This window comes from Dryobates pubescens, chromosome 27 (genome assembly GCF_014839835.1).
Source record: "Dryobates pubescens isolate bDryPub1 chromosome 27, bDryPub1.pri, whole genome shotgun sequence".
Lineage (NCBI taxonomy): Eukaryota > Metazoa > Chordata > Aves > Piciformes > Picidae > Dryobates > Dryobates pubescens.
In genome coordinates this window covers 6,051,299-6,077,570 of record NC_071638.1, presented here as the reverse complement: position 1 = coordinate 6,077,570, position 26,272 = coordinate 6,051,299, and the positions used below count along the sequence as shown (strand labels likewise).

Below are 26,272 nucleotides of genomic sequence, written 5' to 3'. Positions count from 1 at the left end.
AATACTTTTTACCAATGACTCCTTTAAAAGTCTGAAATTCCATCAGGGACAGCAAAAGATGTCTGTGAACTGATATACCTAACAGAAAAATCTCAGATTCATCAGTTGCAGCTTCCTTACAAAACTGGGGACTGGGTGACTCTCAACCTTGTTGCAACTTACACCATTTTCAAAGCTCAAGCTCTGCATTCAGACCTTGTAAGAGAGTAGGATACAGCAGATTTTGGCCTAACCAACACTACAGAACACATCTATAAATTTGTGGGCAATGGTATCTTCTAATAGCATGATTCTGTGACTCACTGTACAGCTCATCCCCATAATCATAATCAAATTCCTCTACAAAGACTTATTTAGGTGACTACTGCTATTATTAATAGTGCTTTCTCCTCTGGACAATTTCCAGACAGTGTGCTTTATCTGTGTTTGCCCTGGAGAAACAGGAGAATAATCTGATCTTGCTTTTGAAGCATATACCTACTGTAAAGGTAAGAGATATTCCTGAACAGTAGGCTTTTGTTTATTCTCTTATCTTTTGTTGCGGTGTGTAAGAAAATCCTTGCTGTTATCATCAGCTCCCATGGAGAAAGACAATTTAAATGTCCAGTAAAATTGCCAGCCACTACCCTTCTTAGCTAACTGTTCTTCCTCTATCTTGAAATGATGCTTTTTACACTGTGACTACCCATCAGTGATCTTGTCCCCTATGCCTTGAGCATCCTAATGTTTCCCATTATTTGTTTTAATGTCCAAACATCTCCACCAGTGAATGCACACAGGACACAGTAGCTCTTATTAAAATAATTCCAGGAATTTGCAGCTCTTAAATTGGATTAGGGTCATGTACCAGCTGTTCCTGCTGCATTAATTTGTATCTCTGCATTGAAAGACCTACCTCTTCCAGCTGGAAAGTAACACCATTTTCAAGAAAGGCCAGGAAATGTGGTTACAATGCTCTCTAAATGCTGGTTCACACAGAAATACAGCAAGTTCATGTAGGTAACACTAGTATAAAATGTTCACAGTATCACCAAGGTTGGAAGAGACCTCAAAGATCATCAAGTCCAACCTGTCACCACAGACCTCGTGACTAGGTTCAAATAGCACTAAATAGATCCTATAAAAAACTTACATGAATTAGAGATATTGAACTTTCAATTTTCTTACATTATTTTTTCTTTTTGACCTTGCCATCCTCATCATCAAAAGCAAGCCATGCCCAATACAAGTCTACCACTAAACTGCTGAAATATCCTGTAGCAGATTAATTGGGATATGGAGCAGAAGGATCTTTCACTAGCTGAAACGAATAAAGCTGAAACAGGTATTATTTAATCTTGCAAGCTAAACCTCAGCTGAACAGCCAAATAAACACAGGTTGCCTAATGCTACTCTTCCTTATACTGTAATTTAATTTAAATACAGGAGAAAAACCCAAGTGAGGCTTGTAGTATGATTTTTTTCCTAATAAAAGTGAAGAGGCATGTGGTCCTCAGTCACTTTCTTCTTACTAGGGCAGCTCTACAGGAACTACTGAAGTCTGCAAAAAAAGCAACATGGAGTGGGGCACTAGACCCAAATTCTTATGTGCCATGAAGACTGATGCAAGACTAAATTACCATGTCTGCTCAAGTCCCTTTATGTCTTGCCTCTAAGGTGTGATTGTGCCCTCCCCCCACCAAGCCAGGACTCCCATTGCACACAGGAAGTCACTCAGGACTAGTGTTGCTGAATTTCTAGTTCTAAAGGATCACTATGTGCATTCACCGAACTCCTGCAGAAGGCAGGTAATAAGCTCAAACAACTACGGCATTTTCATTCTTCTAGAAGTCCCAGTAGAGCTTGTAAATAACTGCAGGGTTGTTTTTTTGGTCTTGTTTTGGTTTTCCTCCTCTCCTTTCTTTGAGGGATGCATCCATTCTTCAGCTGTTAAATCTTTATGTCTGCTTACAGAAAAAAATACGTATTTTGGCTGTAGCAGGTGACCATCATTAAAGAGAAACCTTAAAAAAATTATGTTCAGCTCTGATTAAGTTGACTATCTGAATTCAAAGCATGTCTTGACTGCTTTCCATGAAAACAACTGATCCTTTTCATGGGTTAATGCCATTGTAACTTCCTCTACACACTGAACAGATTACCATGGACACAAATTCAGACTCCTTCCATTCACACAAGGTCCCTAGAAATTTACATAAGTCTACAGAGAAAACAGGCAGCCAAACTTTCACTGGAATGACTATTGTGATGAAACTTTCAGGCAAAACATAGTTTTGTCTCCTAAAATAGTTTGCAGGGAAAAAAATAGCAAATTAGTTAAACAGTGAGTTTAAAGTGGTCTTTTAAAATAAGCAATCGCTCTCTAACACTTTTAGCTAATTCGCTGCAAAATCAAAACAGTTTGGAAATATCCTATCTACAACAAAACTGTTACTCTGCTATGCCATAACAGTGAGATATTTTTTTTTATCTCAAAAAAATCACTCTGCAAGTCACAGCAAAGCATCTGTCACACATAAGCCCAAATGCAGAGACAGTATCAACAGGGTATCCTCACTGCAGTTTGGCTTTGCTGCCCTTTCTAAAAATAACAGGCATTTTTTTCCACAATCAGACTCCTGTGACCACAGAGTACTGCCACTCCCCTCAGACCCACTCTTAGGAATTTTGTCTAAACAATTTCACTGAAAAAATTTTCAGTCCACAACACATCACTAATTTGCCAATCCAGGACTTTGAATGATGACAGGCCAGAAGAGGGTCTCCCAGATGTTGAATTTGTTGCAGCTCTATCTATAGATGGTTATTAGGAATGACTTTTTTCTTTTTTTCCCCCCCAAAGATCTTGGGAGTTTGCAGTTTCCTAATTTAAATGCTCCTGCTGGATGTTGTGCACCTAAATGACACAAAATCTTCTTAAAATAGTTCCCTGAAAAGCAGCAATAAAGCTGCTGTTGCAAAATGCCTTGAGAAGACCATGCCTTTCTGAGGAATTTGGATCGGTCCTGTTAAGGTGCAACCTTTTGGTGCTAGGTGTGCTGCAGCATGAAGGTCAGTGTCTTACACAATCTACTCCAAAGGCACTGAGGGATGCACAGTCCATTCTAAATGCTTCAGATCATATTTCTCAGATTATTGGTATCTAATCTTCAGTCTTCCATCTCCCTCAGCTCATTTAGGGCTAACAGACATTGTTTTCCCTCCACAAAACCCACCCTCTGCTGGCTTCCAAACCTTTCTCAGTGGCTTCTGCTGCTGCAAAACCCTTCCCAGGACACTAAAGTTCTGTACATGCTTCTGACCGTTTGAGGCTGTGCCTCTAAGGGACAGACAGTACTGAGACACTGGCTAAATGTTTTCGGTACTAGAACAAAAACATTCTGATATTCTAAACGAATTTCATTGGTGGATGGACAAAATGCAACTTTAAATTGTAGAGCAGTTGGAATTTTTTTCTGAGTTTGGTTTGGGAGTTTGGGAGTTTGGGTTTCAGCCTGTTCTCCCTGCCTGCTTCTCTGCGAACTAGCTGGAGTTGGCCTTGAGATAAGCAAAAACTAATCCTGCATGGGCTTTTGAAGCTTACTAACAACTCTTTTCCTTAATAACTTGCCTTTCTTCCTCTCTAACCCCTTTTTGGGGGAAAAGGGAGGTAGGGGGGGAGAGAGGGGGTTACAGAGAGGGAATCCCTCCTCAGGGAGGGATTTTTGTTGTGTTATTTCTCTTTGCTGTATATTTCTGTGTATATATTGTAAATACCTGTATATATTGTGTTATATATAACCTACTTTCCATATATGCTTGTAAATATAGTCTGCTTTTCTCCGACTGAGTTAGCTGTGGTTTCTTACTCTGTGGAGGAGGGAGAGCTAGGCCCTCTCTCAACCTACCACAATGCTGAAGGAATTTCTGCTAATCAAATGCATATTTGGGGTTTTTCACTATGAGGTGTTAAGTTGGCCCATACTTTCATAGTAAAGCTCTTTCCATCTATAGAAATGCATGTTTTTTTAATGAAAGGAATTCTACTTTCTTTTTCCCCCCCTTTGTTATCTGAAGCCTACTTTTACAACCCATAAAGATAATTACAAATTGAAGAGATTTCTCTGTGATATTTAAGGACAGAAATTTTACAGAGTTCAGAGTTAATTGCTGGTTTCTCTGACACACTGTGAATTATTTTTAAAGTGAGACTACCATGTAACAATCCTAATTATACAGCTCCTTCTTGTCTCCCTTACTCACCCCAGACTGTGAGAAACTGCAGCTCCTGCAGGAACTTGTACCACTGATTTATCTGAGATCATTAAGGTCAGGTGAGATAATATTATCTCAAATACCCTCAACTCAAATAGCTTGGAACACAATTCCTGCAAATGTCCCGGAAGAAACTTTTCCTCTATCCTCTTCTCCTTCAAAGCAAAGTACCCCTTATGCTTTAAATTACCTGCTCATTCCAATACAGAATTTAACAACAATTTTCTAAGAGTAAAGTACATTCCTTAGTAAAGGCAGAGAGTTTACTAAGATGCACTAGTTATTGAAAGTAAGTTACTCAAACATGCTGTGTGTAAGAGAATGCTGCTAAGTAAAAATCCTTAAGCTGGCATCAAGAAATATGCATGCATATCTGTAGTAACATCCATCTAGGATTCTAATGCTATTCTTGAGGTGTTCGAATAAACCAGGTTGGAAGAAGCCTTCAAGATCATTGCGTCCACCTATCCTCCAACACCATCTAATCAACTACACCATGGCACAAGCACCCCATCAAGTCTCTTCCTAAACACCAGCAGTGTGCCCAAGTGGCCAAGAAGGCCAATGGCATCCTGGCCTGCATTAAGAATAGTGTGGCTAGCAGGAGCAGGGAAGTCATTGTGCCCCTGTACTCTGCACTGGTTAGGCCACACCTTGAGTACTGTGCCCAGTTCTGTGCCCCTCAATTTAAGAAGGACATCGAGACACTTGAAGGTGTCCAGAAAAGGGCAATGAGGCTGGGGAGAGGCCTTGAGCACAAGCCCTATGAGGAGAGGCTTAGGGAGCTGGGGTTATTTAGCCTCAGGAAGAAGAGGATCAGTGGAGACTTTATTGCTGTCTACAACTACCTGAAGGGAGGTTGTAGCCAGGAGGGGGTTGGTCTCTTCTCCCAGGCAACCAGCACCAGAACAAGAGGACACAGTCTCAAGCTGCACCAGGGGAAGTTTAGGCTGGAGGTGAGGGGAAAGTTCTTCATCGAGAGAGTCGTTCGTCATTGGAATGGGCTGCCCAGGGAGGTGGTGGAGTCACCATCCCTGGAGGTGCTCAAGAGGGGATTGGACGTGGCACTTTGTGCCTGCTAGGGAGGGAATTGTCTAGATGAGGGAAGGGAAACTTTGGCAAAAGAATGGCCAGCTTGGTGAGGCAGGCTTTACACTGAAGGACTCAGCAATCAGGGTCATAAGAATAACCAAAATATGGTGGGACAACTCATATGAATGGAGGGCCATGAGGGAGGGCTATAGGAGTCTAATTCTTTTTTAAGGAGTACCTTAAATGTATAGAAATCAGCTAGAGCAATCTTGGAAGCCCTGTTGACTGCCTCTGGGTCAAGATCAGAGGGTTTATGTACAAGGGGGATCTTACAGCAGGCATCCACTACTGACCTCACATGTCACTGAAGAATGAATACAGGAAATGGATGAAATATAGTTGCAGTCAAGATAGTCAGATCCTTTTTCCTATGGGCATCTTAGGATTAGAACAAGAGTTTTTAATGGCCAAATTAATAGCTCTGCCCTGCTCTTAGTGGCTGTCTCTACCCCAGAGTAGGCAGACATCTGTTTGGGTGCATTTATGGTGTCAAGCAAGTGCAGTACACTCAGTGTGGTAGGAGTAAGCTCCTCAGCTCTTGCAAAAAATGACAGCTAAGGGCAGGCTGTTGCCATCAAATTAACTCACCAGGGAAAGCAAAGTCCAGCAATGAGCTGAATGATGGATGAGGGTTCAGACATCATTTGCTCAAACACTCGCCATTTCTTGTACCAAGTTGACACTCCCCTTTTCACCCATAAGTTTGTGCCTCAGCCCACATCTCAGATTTGATTTATAGATCATTATCTTCCTAGTCCTCAGGGTTTCACTTGGGTTTCATAATTTACCTTTATCTTTATGGCTCTCAGCATACTCCTCTTACTCTGCTGATTCACAGGCTACACTCTGTCATCTTCAGCAAAGCAAATTCCTTCATAAGGAAACCACTCTTGTTAATTGTCAAACGCTTTCTCAAGGTTTATTATTAATTTTGTCATAATTAAAGGTGAAGGAAGATCTTATCTATGCTGAATCCCAGGCAAGTACAAATGCACATTTGAATAGGAGTTTGGTTTTTTTTTTTCAAAAATAAATAATAAAATTCCACCAGTTTTAATTCTGCCTACTCTGAAGGGTATGAAATGAGAAGAAAAAAAGATTAGGATATTAATACGGAGAAATCACATCCTCTATTCTCTGTCTAGCGCATGTTTGCTAGTTCATGTCAACTAATTGCTAGATCAAGCAATGAGATGAAAGGGCTGCATTTTAATTTATCCAGCAATGCCTGGCTCATTGCCAAATGAATGGGCTCACTGCTCTCACACTGGCAGTAAACTAGTTTAGTTATGTTGGGATTACATTATATTCATTCACTAAAATATATCTGGCCTCTTATCAACTCCATATTAAGACTGGAAGGAAAAGAGATGGAAGAATCCAACTGCAGGGAGAAAGGCTGTGTTTGTTTTACTGGTTATCTCAATTTCTACTCTTGTCTTTATCACAGTATCACAGTATCACTAAGGTTGGAAGAGACCTCGAGGATCATCGAGTCCAACCCGTCTCCACAGACCTTGGGAGGCTACGTTGGTGTATGTTGAATAATAGGTGGTTTTCATTCATGCACTGAATAATCCACATTTAGTTTTCTGTATGATCATCTGCATTGGCAGTTTAGTTTTTCTATTTCTTCCTGAGCATCTGAATCACTTAAATCCAAGAGTAGCTCTTGGATACTTCTTCTTACCCTCATATTGCCTTACTCATCCAAATGTATTTGTTGTGCAATATGTGTCAGAAAGTAAAAAAATTCTATGGGCACAGTTTAGAACTGAGTAGAAGGATTTCTTTTGATCAGGATTTGCACTAGTATGCCTTTTTTCCCCTGCAATATTATGTTAGATTTTCTTTTTCCACAGAGAATGGCAGCTTGATTCTCTTTTCATGTATTTTTCCCCTTTAAGATAAGGATATTCATCACAACTATCATGGCATTCTAGCTTGGTGGAAAAAGAACAAAGATCTTTCCTTTAGAGCTGCCAGTAGAACATTATTTTCTAGAGTGAATGCAACCCAGTCAAGCACATGTTTCTTCATGACTAAAGCCTCGGGTGGATTCTTAAAATAGCACTCATTATAGATATTGCATCAAAAAGAATTTAGACTTCTCTTCTCCCATTAAAATAATTGTGAAATTTAGCTGAAACTTATTTCCAAATACTGTCTCCATGAAAAAGAACTTAAACTTACAGAACTTACATGCCACGCCAACCTGCCCATTTCCTCCTGCATGTGTGGTGGGTTGAAGTTTCCCCCCAGCCATGGTCTTTCTAAGGCTGAGGTTTTTAACTCCTCTTCAAATATTCTCTCAGAAACAGTTATTACCAAAGATCTACACATTCTGGTGAAAACCAGAAAAGTCGCTGTCTGACTTGGAACAGAACAGAACAGAACAGAATAGAATAGAATTAACCAGGTTGGAAGAGACCTTCAAGGTCATCGCATCCAACCTATCATCCAACACCACCATGGCAACTAAACCATGGCACAAAGCACCCCATCAAGTCTCCTCCTAAACACCTCCAATCATGGTGACTCCACCACCTCCCTGGGCAGCACATTCCCATGGCCAATACTCTCTCTGTGAAGAATTCCTAACACCCAGCCTGAACCTCCCCTGGCACAGCTTGAGACTGTGTTCTCTTGTTCTGGTACTGGTTGCCTGGGAGAAGAGACCAGCCCCTGCCTGTCTACAACCTCCCTTCAGGTAGTTGTAGAGAGCAATGAGGTCTCCCCTGAGACTCCTCTTCTCCAGGCTAAGCAATCCCAGCTCCCTCAGCTTCTTCTCACAGGACTTGTGTTCCAAACCCCTCACCAACTTTGTTGCCTTTGTCTGGACACGTTCCAGCAAGTCAACATCTTTCCTAAACTGAGGGGCCCAGAACTGGAGAGGCAGCAGTACACCATGCTCAGCAGTTTTATTGTCAAGTCTTGGTTTTGCATATTGTGTGTGCATGGAGGCAGCATTAAGTCTAGGTGTGTTCATTATAAATGAAACATACTGTTCAAACCAAATCACCTTTCAGCCTAAGAACAGACATTCTCCTTTGAAAACAATAGAGCTCCTTGCTGCTTTTAGGTTACAGTGGTTACTACTGCCTGTGTATCGCTGTCAGCACTCACTCATTAACAATTATTATTGTAATTTATTTGTATGATTACCAGAATCTCCACAGATCTCCAGTTGCATTGAGGCTGCACATTGTATAAACAGAATTTAAATTATAACCTCAGATATGGAAACTTGCCACAGGCATTAAGTGACACCCAGAATCTGCTTTGCAAGATTCCCTCCTCCTCTGTTAGACAAGACCTCTTTTTGCCTCTAGAAAAACAACATTTCCTAAGTGGAAATCTGGGTCACATCCACATGTAGGGCTGAAGAAGAGAAGGGAAAGGGGAGTGCAAAAGGTCCCCTATGAGCAGAAGAGAGGAAGAGCTGTGGGTCACTCACAGAGAGAGGCCAAGGCAGTGTGGAAGTGTGGTAACGGTGGCAGTCGGGTGGTGTCCCTTCCTTCCCCAAACCCATCACTGCTCTTCTTGTTGCATCACTTAGCTTCTCCTTGCAAGTGCCAACAAGAATTTTTCCATAATTCATTCAGCATGTATTTGCCATACCAATATGTGTTCAGAGATCACTGGGGTGATGATGCCAAGGAAGCTATATAAACAATTTCTGTTAAAAGCAAATATATTAAGTAATCTATTACTCTTGCTCTGAACAATTATTTTTCTGTTGCAAAGAACACCTTAAACTGCTCAGCAATAAACTCCACCTGGCTGCATTTTGTTTATTTATTTATTTTAGAAGAAGAAATTGGTAGCATTACCCTTGGTGTTTTCTTCACTATGTGGAAGAGAGTCATTTAAAAAACCAAACAACTGAGATTGAAAGCTTGGGGCTCAGGCACTTAATTTGTTTTCTCTCTGAGTTAGGTGATGTGATGCCTGCAAAAGTCATGGCAAAAAGTAATTTAACTCCCTTCCCCAGTCGCATTTCCCGGTAGTTACAAATGGCAAGTAGTTGCAGGCTGCAGCAGCACCAAACTTAAAACAGGAGATAAATAAAAGCTGCACAAGGGCCAAGTGTGCCTCCATTGTAAGCTTTCTCTTTCATTCCTCCTTGTCTCTCTTCCTTCTTCACTCCTTACTTCCTCTTTCTTCCTCTCATTTTCCTTTTTTTTCCTTTTGCTCTTCTTTTCCTTCATTTGCTCTCTTCCTCCCTCTCTGTGGGATTTCTACAAACTCTGGAACAAGAACACCATTAAAACCTTTCCTCTTGTTAGTAGGACCCACCACTTCTCCCCTGTCCCCACCTTTCCTCCACCCCCATAAGTCATAATTTACTGAAATACAACAGAAATCTGGAATGGTCCTTTTTTGTTTCATTTGTAACATATGCCTTTTTAAAGGAGAGACTAGAAAGAAAGGTAACTCTTTATCCATTGCTCACTAAGGCAGTTCAAAGCTTTTGTCCATGTCAGTATGTCCTTACGGTCACAACTTAAAAGTCAACACTTACTTCTGAATTATGAGTAATGGATATAGAGCACCACCTTCCTGAAGTTATAACTGGAGACAACAAGGATGTATCAGGACACTGCAGCAAACACAGAAGCATGTCCCTTTTTACCTGGCAGTATGGAAGGCACAAGCGAGAAAAGTTCTGCTGATTCACCTGGCACAAGGGACCAGCTAGACAAAGTATATTGCAAGACTTCATGGAACTGAGATGGCAGCTAACAGAAGATGGCTGCTGACAGCCACCAGCCCCTCTACCTATGCTCACATACCCACCCTCACAGAATGAAGAGGAATGATACATGAAGAATGACACACTATTATCATCATCATCATTATTATTATCCTCACACATGACATGGATCCGAGCTGTACTGACTGCTAACACTTAGGGAAAACTTAACTTTTTAGGACACTACGACTGTCTTACCAAACTTCTAGCCACACACAGTATAAGAATATTAAATTACATCAAATAGATAAAATAAAAATAGTGGTCTCCCCATTCATTACAGCTGTTCCTTTCACAGTACAAAGGTGGACTAAATGATCTCTGGAGGTCCCTTCCAACCCCTACCATTCTGTGTAATTCCATGGTTCTGTGAGCTTTGTTGTACACAGCAAACACGTACCAGCTTTTGACACATTTCTACCTGTCGACCTCCAGGCTGACACCTTGTTGCAGTCCATAGATTCTGGTGTCACTGGGTAAGAATTTCCATTTATGGAGTTACAATCAGGATTACGATCAGCAAGAATCCACTGTAGGATAAATGTTCAGATCAGCTGTTCTGACCCAAGCTGTCAGGTGTAAATGTACATGCAGTCTCAGCTATGCAAAGCCATACACCATGAGGAAGGCTGTGCATATGATGTAAGGGTCAGGCTGCTACCAGAAGCAGCATACATCAGCTACTCACGTGTCAGGGTTCACACTGCACTAACTGCGCATCCCAGTATTTATTCAGTGCTTTAGATACTGAACTGACTTAGTACTGTACTTGTAAACAGCAAAACAAAGCAAAGAAGGCAAAATCACATGCCTGAGTTGACACTGTCTGCAAGGTTTTGTTCCCAGATAGCACAATTTTCAGTTTCCCATTGAATCACCAGAATACATTACATCTCCAGCTGGGTGAAGGCTTCTCTTCACCTGCAAGTATTGCCTGGGGCTTGCATGGCACACAAGGGGATACACCAAGAGGTCCTGGTGACTGCAAATCAGCCTGCTTACATGGATGTGTTAGTCCCACAGAGCCTGCAAAGGCTACCTGCCTAACTTCCTTGCAATGGGACTCTACCTTAGAACATAAAACTTAGAGCTAACCATTTTTTCTCTTCAGAAATGCAAACATGCTCCGGTTCATACAACACACCTTTGAGTGAAGTATGACTACCTCTACCTTACAGCTGAGAAACTGAGACAGACCCATTCAACACTTCTTTGAAAACTCTCCTTGCAGGAATAGCTAGAAAAGATGTGACAGATGACTGCCTCACCAGCTCAACTGTTTCTTTGGTATTGACTAATGCATGGGGTTTTTTCTTAGCAGCTCCTCTCATCTTCTCTGTCCTATCATCTCCTCCTTTTGTATTTTGTTTCTAAATTCCCTGGGGCAGGTGTCACATTTCTGTGCTCATATGGTACCTTATGCAATGAAGCTGTGGCCACTGACAAATGCACTTAGATGTCGTCAATACATAAATAATAAATTATAGCAATTTCCTGATGATGCAGCATCTCCATGTCAGCTTAACCTTAGAGCCCATTTTTGTTTAAATATCCAGCACATGTAAAAGCCCAGTTAGAGGAATAGTTTGTTCCTGGAATGAAATAAATATAATGTGTAATTTGAATGGCTGTATTTCCCATAACTGGATAACTGTTTCTTAAGTGTTTTAAAAATTCCTAAAGTACATTAGCATTTAATCAATAGGCATAGAACTATCATTTAATCCCTCAGTGGAAGGCTTATGGGAGGTAGGGTTTTTTTTTCCCCTTCATTTTACTTGGATGCAACTTTATTTTGTTATTACTGCAATATAAAAATATGTTGTTATTATTAACATTATGACAACGGAGGAGAAGGCTGTTTTTGCATAGCTCTGCAAGGCTATGGGGAAGATTTGCCTTTGCTCAAATTAGAGAAGGCTATGTTTAGTCTTTGACTCAGAAAACAGTGTAAACATCTTGTAACCGAAGGAGAGAAATTAGGCAGAATTTGGTTGGATGTGTTAAAATGTTGCTTTGTTATTTTGACCTATTGTATGCCCTAATTACATGCATGCCAGTAGAAAATGACCAATTAAGATGTGACACTTGTCTTCTGATAGACTATATAACTTTGCTGTATAACGTAATAAAGGTCTTTGCCTGCTTACACAGTATCATAGAATCATAGAATCAGTCAGGGTTGGATGGAACCACTAGGATAGAATAAACCAGGTTGGAAGAGACCTTCAAGATCATCGTGGCCAACCTATCATCCAACATCACCTAATCAACTAAACCATGGCACCAAGCACCCTATCAAGTCTCCTCCTGAACACCTACAATGATGGTGACTCCACCACCTCCCTGGGCAGCCCATTCCAATGGGCAATCACTCTCTTTGTGTAGAACTTCTTCCTAACGTCTAGCCTAAACCTCCCCTGGCACAGCCTGAGACTGTGTCCTCTTGTTCTGGTGCTGGTTGCCTGGGAGAAGAGACCAATCTCTGCCTGCCTACAACCTCCCTTAAGGTAGTTGTAAACAGCAAGAAGGTCACCCCTGAGTCTCCTCCAGGCAAAGCAACCCCAGCTCCCTCAGCCTCTCCTCATAGGGCTTGTGTTCCAAACCCTTCACCAACTTTGTTGCCCTTCTCTGGACTCGTTCCAGCAAGTCAACCTCCTTCCTAAACTGAGGGGCCCAGAACTGGACACAGGACTCAAGGTGTGGCCTAACCAGTGCAGTGTACAGGGGCAGAATGACCTCCCTGCTCCTGCTGGCCATACTGCTCCTGATTCAGGCCAGGATACCATTGGCCTTCCTGGCTGCCTGGGCACACTGCAGGCTCATGTTCAGCCTACCATCTACCAGCACCCCCAGGTCCCTCTCAGCCTGACTGCTCTCCAGCCACTCAGACCCCAGCCTGTAGCTCTGCATGGGATTGTTGTGGCCAATGTGCAAAACCTGGCACTTGGATGTGTTAAATCTCATGCTGCTGGATTCTGTCCATCTGTCCAGTCTGTCGAGGTCATTTAGTTCCAACCCCCCTGCCATGGGCAGGGACACCCCACACTAGATCAGGCTGGCCACAGCCTTATCCAGCCTGGTCTTAAACACCTCCAGGGACGGGGCCCCAACCACCTCCCTGGACAACTAATTCCAGGGCTTTACCACAAAGCTGTGCTTGGGTTGAATCAAACATCTATACGACAACAAGCCAATATTTGTTCTTTTCAGAAGCAGCGTGAAGAGTATTTTTCACTTAGTACAACATCTATTAGGAAGAATTTATTAAGCAATTAATCAAAGTAAATAAGATGTTTCTGATGGTGTCTTCACATCATCAGGTACACATTGTTTGCATGTGACAACACTAAAACTATCTTAAAAATACCCATGAATCCTTATAACACACTCTTTCTGTAATGCCTTGTTCTTGTCACAGTATCACAGTATAACTAAGGTTGGAAGAGACCCCAGGGATCATCAAGTCCAACCTGTCTCGATAGACCTCATGACTAGACCATGGCACCAAGTGCCACGTCCAATCTCCTCTTGAATACCTCCAGGGACGGTCCTAAAACATTATTTTCTTTCTTTTACTAATGAATAACTAGGAATGTGCTGCCCAGGGAGGTGGTGGAGTCACCGTCCCTGGAGGTGTTCAAGAGGAAATTGGACATGACACTTGGTTCCATGGTTTAGCAGTCATGAGGTCTTGGGTGACAGGTTGGACTTGATGATCTTTGAGGTCTTTTCCAACCTTATTGATTCTATGATTCTAAGTTTGCAAGCAGAGACTACACTGCTTTATGCCAAAGAACCTATTGCATATTAATTGTCTGAAGAAAAATTGAACAAAGTAGGAGAACAGTTTATTGGATGTCATTGCTGAAACCACAACCATCATCAGACAACCAAAGAAGAGAGCTTCACGTATTTTGCTCCTGGAAAACACCAGGGCAAAATCAAGCTTCTAGACTGTAGTTAGTCAATTCCTTTACAAAATATTCCTACCCTTGAACAGAAAACAACAGGCTTTCACACACAGTTTGACTTTTATATATATGTTTTTTTTACAATCTTTTAATTGCTATTTTTCAAATCTTCCTAAAGTATCTGTGTTGGAATGTAAGACATGACAGGGCAGAATATTTGCATTGGTGCCATTTCTAGCGCTGTGTCAGAACGGAGTCTTGTAGTCGCATGGAAATTTAAAAACCCAAGCAAACAACAACAACAAAAAACAACCAACCACCACCAAACAAACAAAAACACAGAACCCCCTGTGGTGGGTTCCTGAAAAAAAACAGGGCGGGGGGGCTTGTGAGTGCTTTGCCCTCCCTGCAGGGCATTTTCCCCCTGGGAAACTGAGTCTGTTCCACTCCCCCCTGCCTGCCCCCCAAACCAAACCCAAAGAGAGAATGAAAGGAAAATTTTTCAGTTAAGCCTTATCTTCAGACTGCAATTACATGCAACTGCAGACTTCCTAGGACTTTCACAGTCATTCACACAACACAGAAATACTGAAATGGCTTCAAATCGAGTTTTGGAAGGAGCAACAGCAAATCTTCCTCTGGCTCTCTGCCATATAGTGTATTTAGCAGTTCGCCCCTCTTCTGTCACTGTATCTCTCCAGTTTAAGTCATGCATTTAGTTCCTGCTCTGGAGTGATCAAAGCTTTTCCATCTAAGACAGAACATTGTAATTGCCAATTTCAAAGGTTTTTAGGAAGTTGCTTTATAGATTTAAAATCATTAGCAACAGCCTTAGCGCTCATCTACCGAGTTGTATCTTGTAAGTGTTACACGAGTGTTAATTAATTATAGGTTTGACTAAGCCTTTAAGGTTTTGATGGCATTGGGAGCAGTATAATATGCTCTACCTCAGCTGAAAGCTGTGGAGATACAGAGCTTTATGGAGGCTTAGTGACTCACCGGGGAAATGAATCTGTTGTCTCTATGCCATCTAAAGCAGCTGATTTGGTACATAAAGGAGCACATGCTGTATTTTCTTCCAGGACACTGCAGCTGTTGCTCACTCGGTTGCCACAACTGCCTGTGGCAGAAAATCTCCTGCTATTCCAACAAGGGGATGCATATGCAAAGGTTTCCTACAGAGACTAATGACAAGGAGTTTTCTTGTCTGGGAGAGCCACAACACACTTTAGTGTCTCACTATTTCAGTTTCTGGAACATAAGAAAATGGAAAAGGATCCAATCTGAATGATGCAGATTTCGCAGGTTCAGGGTAAGTAGGTCCCAACTGAGAGATGCCCAGAAGACCTAGGTAAGTATCAGACCAACCCACCACGAGCATTCTTCAGCAGGTTTCAAAACTACAGGAGACAACAGAAATCCTGGTGTTTTTTTACATTGGATAGCAGCTAGATAAAAGACAGAAATACTCAGAGAAGGACTAGAACCACTCACGTCACTCACTCCTTTCACTGAGAGAAATAACTCAGCATGATCCAAGGCTTTAATCCAGTCTACTGAATGTGTTTCCTGGCCTGTCTCCTATCCCACATCACAGAGTGGCCCATCCAGCAGTACAAGCTGCCTCTGAAGCCAGATGCCTTTGTCTCCACTTGCCTGTCACAGCAGAGAGTTGCACTGTTGCAGGCATAGAGAGACTGTGATGTGGGAAAATGCTATGATGTATCTCACCCATTAGGCTGGATAGGTTTTCCCTTTCAAACTTTCCTATTGTTCCCATCTTCAGTCTGGGTACAGATCAGCACTGTTGCCCATCTTCAACTGCTGTGCTCTTGTCAGTCTGTGGATTATACTGCTCTCAACAGCCGTGGTTCAAATTCCTTACATGGGAAAGGTTTAGGATTGCCATCTCCTGTTTCTCTGGCAAAGGTTGTGCTATTAGATGATTATGAGAAGCATCTTCTAATAGTGAGTATTTTAACTAAACCCCTAGCTCCTGAAGTCAACCAACTACATGAGTTTCCAAATACTTTTGTTTAAGGAAATTTCTTACCTTGTGCTTATATAAGTAACCTTATTTAAAATGATGAATTGTCAACAGCCTCAAAATACAGTCATTGAATCCAGAATGGACATTTTCAAGTCTCCTCTATTAGAGCTTTTTCCTTACCTTGCATAGATTTATGATGGTTTACTGCTCAGTACAGTTTGAAATGCTGAGTGGTACTGGAGATCATAGAATCACAGAATCAATCATAGAATCCTAAGCGTCTACACAGTTCCCAGTATCTCAGCTTACAAGCGCGTTAGTCCCTCATGAGGGCAGGGGGAAACTGGCTGGCACAGCCAGGTGCATGCTGCTCAGTTTGCTTATTTAGCACAACTGAAACTGTGCCACAGTGCTCACTCACAGGGACTCCTAGATCATTGATGGGCTTCTCTGCTATTGCAGGAACTACAGGATCTTTCAAAAAACATGCTACTCCGTTCCTACAAAGAAAAACAGGTAGGCTTTTTGATCCTCCCACTACCATTGGGAAAACTTTCCAAAATCCCATTGATGTAATGGTTAGGAACCTTCTCCTAATTTTCAGCTTAAATTTGAGTATTGCCTGTTTATAGTCATTTGGCTTTGTGCCGGCACTATCCTAAAACTTAAAAACAGCTTTTCTGGATCTTTTTCTCCTCAATGCTCATCCAAGGTTGATGCACGTACAGTTCCACTGCTATGAGCTAGAATCAGCTCTACTGTTATCTGTGTATCTACAGTGATAGAGGGGTTTTGAAAACAAACCTAAGGTGTGTTTTAAAAAATCAAAATGAACAAACAAACACAAACCCCAAAAAACCAACCAACCAACCAAATAAAACCTTAGAGATGAACTGCTTCCTTGGGGCTTTTTTTGGTACATTGCAAGATATGTTAAATACAAAGCTACTGTGCAAAAAACAAAGATTATGAAGAAAGGAGTAAGTACAGACCACATAGGACTTACCCCAAAACCTGGGCCCCTCAGTTTAGGAAAGATGTTGACGTGCTGGAATGTGTCCAGAGAAGGGCAACGAAGTTGGTGAGGGGTTTGGAACACAAGCCCTATGAGGAGAGGCTGAGGGAGCTGGGGTTGCTTAGCCTGGAGAAGAGGACGCTCAGGGGAGACCTTATTGCTCTCTACAACTACCTGAAGAGAGGTTGTAGACAGGCGGGGGCTGGTCTCTTCTCTCAGGCAACCACCATCAGAACAAGAGGACACAGTCTCAAGCTGCACCGGGAGGGGGTTAGACTGGATGTTAGGAAGGAATTCTTCATAGAAAGAGTGACTTGCCATTGGAATGGGCTGCCTGGGGAGGTGGTGGAGTCACCATCATTGGAGGTGTTTAGAAGGAGACTTGATAGGGTGCTTGGTTGCATGGTTGATTAGATGGTGTTGGATGATAGGTTGGACGCGATGATCTTGAAGGTCTCTTCCAACCTGGTCTATTCTATTCTATTCTATTCTATTCTATTCTATTCTATTCTATTCTATTCTATTCTATTCAAATTCTGTGCAAATAATAGTTTCAGGTGTTTTGTAGTGAGTGCACCATGTAACATGAAATGTTCCAGATACCTAACAGCAGTGCTCTACAGGGCTGACAGAAGGCTCCTTAGCCTCCCAGATAGTCCCAGCTTACCAAACTTGTTCATTATCATGCTTACACACACCTATCAGAATAAGAGTTACAAAAGGAAATTACAGAAACAACTGCCACACACTTGGAACAAAATTATTTTTTTCCAAATGGCTAGAAATGGGTGAAACACTGTTGGTCAGTTTAGAGATGAAGTCAAACTGCCTGGAGTAATATTAGGTCACTTTTATAAAGCCAGATGTCACTGTGATCATTAGCTCTTTAGTCTAAGCAAGCAGATGTTTTTCTTTGCTTTTCGAGAACTTCTGCTGAAATCATGGAGTTTGGCACACAAAGCAACTGAGAATCAAAGCTTTTTTTAAAACACTGATTTTAAAGGCTTCAATTTTATTCAAAATATTTGCTTTAGCTATCAATAAGCTTTCAGTTTCTTCAGGACACGCCCCTGAAGAACACTTTGGCTTTCCAAGGCTTTGACAACTTTGGGAAAAATAGTATTATATTTGGAAAAATATATTTGGTTGAATTATGATACAAAGCAGTCTAAATCTCAAGACAGTCACTAAATCCTTCAGTTTACTTAGGGACAAAAAAATAATTTGGCCTGGGTAGCTTCTAAAAAATAAGCCACCGGAAAAGCTACAGGCTGGGGTCGGAGTGGCTGGAGAGCTGCCAAACAGAAAAGGACCTGGGGGTACTGATGGACAGCTGGCTGAACATGAGCCAGCAGTGTGTCCAGGTGGCCAAGAAGGCCAATGGCATCCTAGCATGCAACAAGAATAGTGTGGCCAGCAGGAGCAGGGAAGTCATTCTGCCCTGTACTCAGCACTGGTTAAGCCACACTTGAGCCCTGTGTCCAGTTCTGGGCCCCTCAGTTTAAGAAGGACATCGAGACATTTGAACGTGTCCAGAGAAGGGCAACGAGGGTGGGGAGAGGCCTCGAGCACAAGGAGAGGCTGAGGGAGCTGGGATTGTTTAACCTAGAGAAGAGGAGGCTCAGTGGAGACCTCGTTGCTGCCTACAACTACCTGAAGGGAGATTGTAGCCAGGAGGGAGTTGGTCTCTTCTCCCAGGCAACCAGCACCAGAACAAGGGGACACAGTCTCAAGCTGCACCAGGGGAAGTTTAGGCTGGAGGTGAGGAGAAAGTTCTTCACTGAGAGAGTCATTCAGCATTGTAAAGGGCTGCCCAGGGCATTCCCAGGACAGATGAAATAAAATGTGGAATTGGTGGAAACACATTTGAGCTCTACCCACCTTTGGGAGGTTAGGTTCTTCAGAAGTGCAGCCTACAATCCCTGTCTGAGGGTAAGCACCTGCAACTCTCAAAGATCACTTTTTAGAGTACAGCCAGAGAAACAGGCACCAGATTTATGCAGATTTCATTATCCAGCAAGTGGCTAATGAAATAATGAGTAGGAGCAGGCATAAGAATTTATGTTTCTTCTCCTGGCGTACTATCCTACCATTTCAGAATCCTGCCTCCAAAACCCTGGAGTGGATCCTTAAGGAACTGTAAGAAAATGCAAACTTATGTAATATGCTTGAAAATTTCCTTGCAAACTCTCCCAGGCTCCATTTCCACCTCCATTTCCAGCTCCAGAAATTCCTGAAATGGATATAACTTCAGTCTGCTTACTAACCTTCGGTAGGTTTCTCTCTCACGAGCTTCTAGCCATCCCCTTAAAATGTTTTGCTCTCAGAGCAACTTGCAGTGGATTTGCACAAGTCTATAACTTGTTGCATAAAGAACTACCCTTTTATTTTAGTTCTTTCTAAACTTGCCTCCCACTGCCTTAATTTCCTATTCCCTCGTTCTTGTATTGTAAGAGTCAGTGAACAATGTATTTCTGTTCCTTCTGAATTGATAATGCTCTACAAAACAAATGTTTAATCTGTCTTTGTTCCTGACAGGGAGTCCTATCTTATTTAATCATTCCTGAAAGGAGATACCTTGTTGTCATTCTACTTTTTCCAAGTTTGCTATGCCTTTTCTGAGATGAGGAGAACATAAGTGTAGAAAGGTAGATGGTCCCCTCATAGATACCTGAGTGGAACATAAGCATGTTACCTCTGACTTTATATATTGACATAATGATGTTACTTGTTCTTCTCTCTAGTCCTTCCCTGCAATTGACTCTTTCCTTTGAAACAAACCCGAAACCCAAACACAACAAAACCCCCACAAAACAAGAATGACAACGACCACCAACCAACAACAACAAAAAAACACCAAACAAAAAACTACCTCAGCTTTAACAAAACACATTAAGAGTTCTCTGATTTGACAAAACCTAATATTTAGAGACAGGAGATTTAGGTTCAAAACCCTTTTGCTTAGAACAAGTCTTCCCTCTAGACTGTCTTTCCTTGGTAAAACACTCCAGTCACTGGGCCACAACATGAGAAGGTGTCACAGGCATAGCCTTGGTCCTTTGCCCTAACTAGAAGCAGCAATAGCAGTCAGGTCAAGACATCCAATCCTGTCAGCACCTACTTAGGGAAGCCTTTTTTACTTAGAGATCATGCAAGCAATCTGCAAGAACACTTGGGTTTGGATCCTGATTAAACTGAGGAGATAAAGACACACTGAGATGCACAGACATGGTAAGGTCAGATAAGGCACATGCAGAAGAGTAACTGCACCTGCCTGAAAGCTTCCCTAGATTGCCCAAAAGGTACCAGTTGAGTCAGGGATGCTTTTAATTAAAATTTGGAATTTCAGCATCTAAGTTTCACCCGTGTCCTACTTGCAGTGCTGAGCTTTCCTTATCAGCTGTAGCCCAGTATTTTTGTCATCCACAGGACTTTTACCAGAATGAGGATTTCTGAAATTAGCTCACTCAAACAATAGGTCCCAGAGTCTTTGATTGGTAATGAAAAATATGGATTTCCAGAGTGAAATATAGTGGCTTCTGGTGAACCAAAGAATACCTACACCCAAGGATGGGCGAGAAATAGAAGGAGCTTCGGAGAGCCATGCCTCACCTAAAATATTCCATGACCCTTTCACACAGTGCCTGTTTATCTTAAAAAGTCTGTTACTTCACTTCAACCAGGTGGTGCCAAAACATCATCTAGCAATGAAAAATACATAAAACAAATCCTCATTTAATTTCTAAAATCTCCAGTTATTTCCACCTGTGGCTCAAGACTGCACTGAAATATCAGTAATTTGTATTCAACAAGCAACCTGCTCCATACCTTCCTACAAAAGTACTCTGCTGCCAACAGTTCCTCAACAACCTGCTGGAGCCAAGTTTCCCTTACAGTTCAGCCTCTTTGAAAAATTTGCTATCTTCCATTTAGTGGATTTTGTTTATTTAATACTGTAAGTCCTTTTCTTCCTGTTGATTTATCTTTCTAATACAGAAGCCCTGACATGTATTCAAAAAGGTAACTTTTGTCTTTATGGGAAAAGAAGCTTATTGAATAGCCAAAGGATGTCTCATACAGGAAAGCCACATAAATGGTGCATGAAGCTGTGAGAATCGAGCTGTTAAATGGGAGCAGGGGGCTCCGGAACTGCTGCAGACTTTCAGGCCCTACAGGGAATACTGAGAAGCACGGCACGTTTGAAGAGGAATTGAAATTGTCAGCGAAAGAACAGAATCTGCTCACCCTTAAATGCCTAATTAGGGAACTCATAGTGGGAAATGACCATTTAAATGATGAGCCCAGAAAATGAAGGAAATTGCCTTCCTCCAGAAATGGGCTAGTGCCTACATTCACAAAATAGCATCCTGATTTACAACCCAGATAATCATTGTAATAGTTTCAAATAACTACCTTCTCTTTCTATGTATTATTTAGATTCTCCCCAGGAATTCAGACAGAAGAGTATGAGAGATGAAGTAATGCCAAATACGACTTAGAAAACTCTCCTTATGCATTGTATTGATTCAGCATTGGAAACTACAGTTTTAACAATTTGGGATATGTCCTACAGACCATTGTGCTGAATAAATATTAGGTTGTACTGACATTAGCTTTTAAAATGTCATTCATTCCTGCACAATTTTTTTTCATACCTACTAGCATTTGAACCTAAAATAAACCTCTACTATACATTTAGATTTGGGGATTTATGAATTTTTATGGTACAAATATGCATAACATATAGATGGTTAGAATAAGGATGGTTAAAACTGGTGGTATGATGATTCTAAAATCCTTTTTTTTTTGTTTCAGCTCTTAGGTCTTAGATATAGCACAACTAAATTTCTCCATAGGAACCATGTATCATCACCCATAGGAGAAGGTCCTCTTAAATATAAAATATGCTAAAGCATTAAAAATAATATGCAGTAATGCTACCATGATGTAATTGAGTTTGAAGTATGCTGAATATCTGGCATACTTGTGAAAATGAGAGGTTAGTGCAACAAAGAAGGATCTAATCCCAGAGTCAACAGTCTAAGGGCCTCTTAAATCTAAGCATGTAGAGATGAGAATGAGCAGAAAGTGTGACTGGATTTAGAAAGCTGAGCCAATGCTGTTCCTCAGATTCCCATTATTTCTGATATAGATATTCTTCTCTATACTTCTCCATACTTCTAAAGAGTATAGAGAAGTTGCTTTTCTTGTTGCTAGCAAGATGCAAGCTGATTGCTAGCTTGGAAATAGAGTCCTGGCTGTGGCAGAATAAAATCTAGATTATGTAAGGAAAAGTTACTACTTTTGTGCGAATAAAAACATGGTACTGGGACGCCAGAAATAAAATGAAAATGAGACAGTGATCTTTTCTAGATAATTCTTCCCTTTTAAAGTCTTGCTAAATATTTACACCTCTCTGGTTCAAATTTATCCACAATTACAATGTAATTGTGGTACATGTTCCCTTTTCTGTTTAACATTTCCTTGCCTACACGGACTCATAAATAGTCTGCTTATTGAAAAGGCTGCAGATATTTTTTTCCATAAGCACAATGACAAAAGCTACCAGAAGGGCACATGCCACTGCCTTTCAGGAGGTTATATGGAATCCACCAGTAAGCCAGGGCAGAATTTCAAGGAATATTTTCAGCCTGAGCTATATGTAGATCCATGCACTTCTCATTTAAAATAAAAATGTTAAAAAAGGGAACTGTCCACTAGAGGTTTTTCCCACCCCCGCCCCCCCTTTAATTTTAGTAACAGAAGGAACTTCATAGCAAATCTCTGTTCTAACTACACAGTAGTGTCCACAAATAATCACACATGTGCCCTTACTTGTGACTGAGTATCATCTCATGCCACGAGGAGCTCCACTGAACTTCACTGAATGGCACTCACTGAGAATATTCTGATAACACCCTGCTTCATAAATAATTACATCAGTGGATGTCTTTAGTAACACAGTGGAGGAAGGTGCTATTCATATCTCAGCAGATAGGACCAAGCCCCTAAGCGTTTCTTCAATAACACAAAGAAGAAACTGCTACTCTCATGGCATTCCCCAAAGAACTTTTTGCCTTCATCTGCTCTAACAGTTTTTCCTTCAGAGAGGTTGATTTGTCCACCTTTGTCTCTTCTGAACACTGAGATTTTCCTACTGATTCTCTCAGAGGCAGCTCCAAACCTCCCAACCAGAAGGATGTAACATAGAGCTCTATATGTAACCAGATGAGAACTCAGCCTAACCTCAAACTACTAAACCTAGTCTCCAGAATGCAAAGGCAGCCTGCCACACTTTCCAGCAACATCCCATTCACAGAGCCCTGGGTCTGGTTTTTTTCCATACCAGACATGTTCTAACGGTAAGAGTCAGTTTGTCCAACACACTCCTCCACTCTCAGCACACCCCAGGAACCATGAGCTGGTAGTATGCAGCCATTTATTTTTTTAATTTTAAAAAAAAAAAAAAAGGAAAGAAAATTATGTCAAAATTCTAAGAAAAGGCAAAATGTTTCCTCCTATGAACTACTGTTATCAGATGAAAGCGTATTTAGTTATGGAGAGATACTCAAAGAAGAACATATTCAAATGAAGTGTGATTAAATCAGTCTATTAACTTGTACAGGGTATTCATTCTTGGGAACAATCATGTCGTTGAACACACTGAGCCTTCAGAATGATTCACCATTGAGACCAAATCATCCATCACATCTAGAGAGGGTGTCCTCTTCAGGTCAAGTTTGAAAACAATAGTGTATCAGTCTGAAGGGGGGGGGGGAAGAAGGTAGCTGCACATATACCTCGTGTGTGAGCAAAAATCCTTGCTTTCCAATCCTTTCAGGTCATCTAAATTTGTGAATATAACATACCTATGCCTACCACATATTTGAATATTACATTACACAATCCCACCTCACTTCTAAAAAGACACAAGATGAAATTGTTAAAAAGCCCACAGGCTTCATTACAAAAGGTTATGTCTTGCATTGCTTGCAACAGGGTAGGATGACCTGAACATGGAAGTCAGTCTCTGAAACTGCATTGTGTCATATTACATTATGATATCATCAGTATACATACTTACACATTTCCATATACCTCCGCACACATACACAAATACCTGTTATTTTTTCCCCTTAAATAGACTTAGAAGCACATCTGATTTTAGGAAACAGGTCAACGACCTAAGGAAGATGTTATGAAAACTTATCAAGAGTTTTATGACAGTTTTAATTATGAGTTTTATGGCCATTCTTTACCAAACTAGTAGAAAAGAATGATACTAGCATGAGTACCCTGCTTTTAGAAACAGGTTCGTTTAAAAGTGACAGCAAAATGCTGTTAACACCCACACAAAGACTATGCATCTTAATTAAAGGTCAGTTCCATTTATCACATTGCAGCTGAACTATTCCACTATATTTTCAGAAAGGAGGTAGGCATAGTTTTCACATGACAAAAATGTAAAAAGTAGTTTCCTCTAACTGGCAGGATTTGGTGGGAAGTTGCTTTCCCTCCGCGTAACCCAACACCGATCTTTGTTTACAGAGCTTCATGGTTTCAGAAGCAGCACCACCTATGGGTGAAAAATGTAGGTTAGCGCCTACTTTATCCCGAGAGACCTATTGTAAAACTGGTTCTGCACATAACGAGCTGAAGCTCCGAAGTTCCTCCTACTCAAACACAAGAGAAAAAATAGTATTTTCCAGTGATCTAGTTGATAGAAGCTTACACCTTCAAAACGATCGTTCAGTACGATTCAAACCCCACACTTAAGCTCCTAGTATTTGTCTGACCAAGTATTTAAGACAGCACTTCTAACAGCATCAACTGGTTACCTCTCTGGATGTAATAATACCGAACGGGAAAGCGTTGCATGCATTTTAGGAGGCACTTCAGTTGCACAGATGTGAAGTGAGATGAAAATTAATTTTGTTATGTAAGTAGTCCTACTAAAAATCTATATATGAATCCATATGCTGTACACAGGGTCCCACGTGAACAGATGACTTGTATTTTGCATTCCGAAGCAGCAGTTGCACCTTGTATTAGGGCGAACACTCGTTCTCGGAGAACGAGTCTTTTTTTTCTGGACTTAAATTTTGCACCCATCCTCGGTTCTCTGGGAAACAGTTCATGCAAGAGGCTAAGAGTAAAATTTCATGTCCCTCGTCTACAGAGATGCTGGCAGCGGTTCCCCTTCGCCCTCCGGGCAACGGCGAACACCTCCGCCCCCGCATGCACAGGCTGCCCGGTGGGGCCGGACCCTAAGGAGGGGAGCGGCACGGCGGGGAGCGCCACGCCAGATGCCACCGTGAGAGCTCAGGCACGGCGGGCTGGCGAGACCCTCCCCGAGCGACCCGTCTGTGCTGGGGGAGGCATGGGGGTACTGCGCATCCACGGAGCCGGCAGCAGGAGGCTGAGGAGGTAAAAAGGGTAGGAGAAACATTCCCACCCGTGGCGTTGTCAGCGTGTTTTCACGGCGTGGAACTGCCAGGGATTGCGCCCGCAGTTCTAAGCAAAAAGGATCGGAGGGAGAAAACCCCACAGGAGCCCGGGAAGAAAAGTTAGTCTGAAACCCGGCGATGAATTCATGCAAATATCACTCACCCACTCTGAGCATACAGACGAGCTGGATGCAGGCAACCAAGCGCCCTAGAATGAGCATGTCCAAATCGTCCTTCTCCTCCTTTCCTCCGCCTGCCTGCCTGTCAGACTGCCTCTCAGCCTCCTGCCTGCCTGCCTCCGCGGGCAGCTGTGCCTCTCCCCCGTGGGGAGCCGGCTCCGCGCCGCGGCCGCCCCCGGCGGCCGCCCCCACTCCACAGGCGGGCTCAGCGGCGCTGGGTACTGGCGGTGCTGAAGATCAGCGCATGGCGGGGGCTCACCGGGGCCGCCCTCCGCGCCGCGCCGAGCGGCCGCGCTGCCGGGGGCGCGAGTGCGTGCGGGGGGAGGCGCGGGCGCCTGCGTGTGTGCCCAGGCGGGTGCGGTGCCGGTGCGTGCACTTGATGTGTATGCCCGTGTGCGCGGGGGGCGGAGACCGCGCGCTGCTGGGCGGGCGGGCACGTGTGCGCGCGTGTGTGCCTGCGTGCGTGTGAGTGAGTGTGGGCATGGAGCGGGGTGAGCAGCCCCCACCTCGCTAAAACAGGCAGGAGGGAGGCGATCTGGGGCAGGGAACGGCTCACGTCGCCGCGGTCAAAGCGTGTGGCCGGGGACCCCGCTGCAGCGCCGTCGAGAGGCGAGAGCTGCTTCGC

General features: G+C 42.4%; 1 protein-coding gene across 1 annotated transcript in view; it reads right to left on the bottom strand.

Moving 5' to 3' along the window:
- The window catches only part of PTPRZ1 (protein tyrosine phosphatase receptor type Z1), a 153,854-nt gene extending 127,819 nt beyond the window's left edge, over window positions 1-26,035 (bottom strand). Inside the window, exon 1 of the mRNA XM_054173920.1 lies at window positions 25,632-26,035. Coding sequence (XP_054029895.1) covers window positions 25,632-25,689 — 58 coding nt within the window. The 5' untranslated portion in view covers window positions 25,690-26,035. The remainder of the gene's footprint in view (window positions 1-25,631) is intronic.
- Window positions 26,036-26,272: the final 237 nt, after the last annotated feature.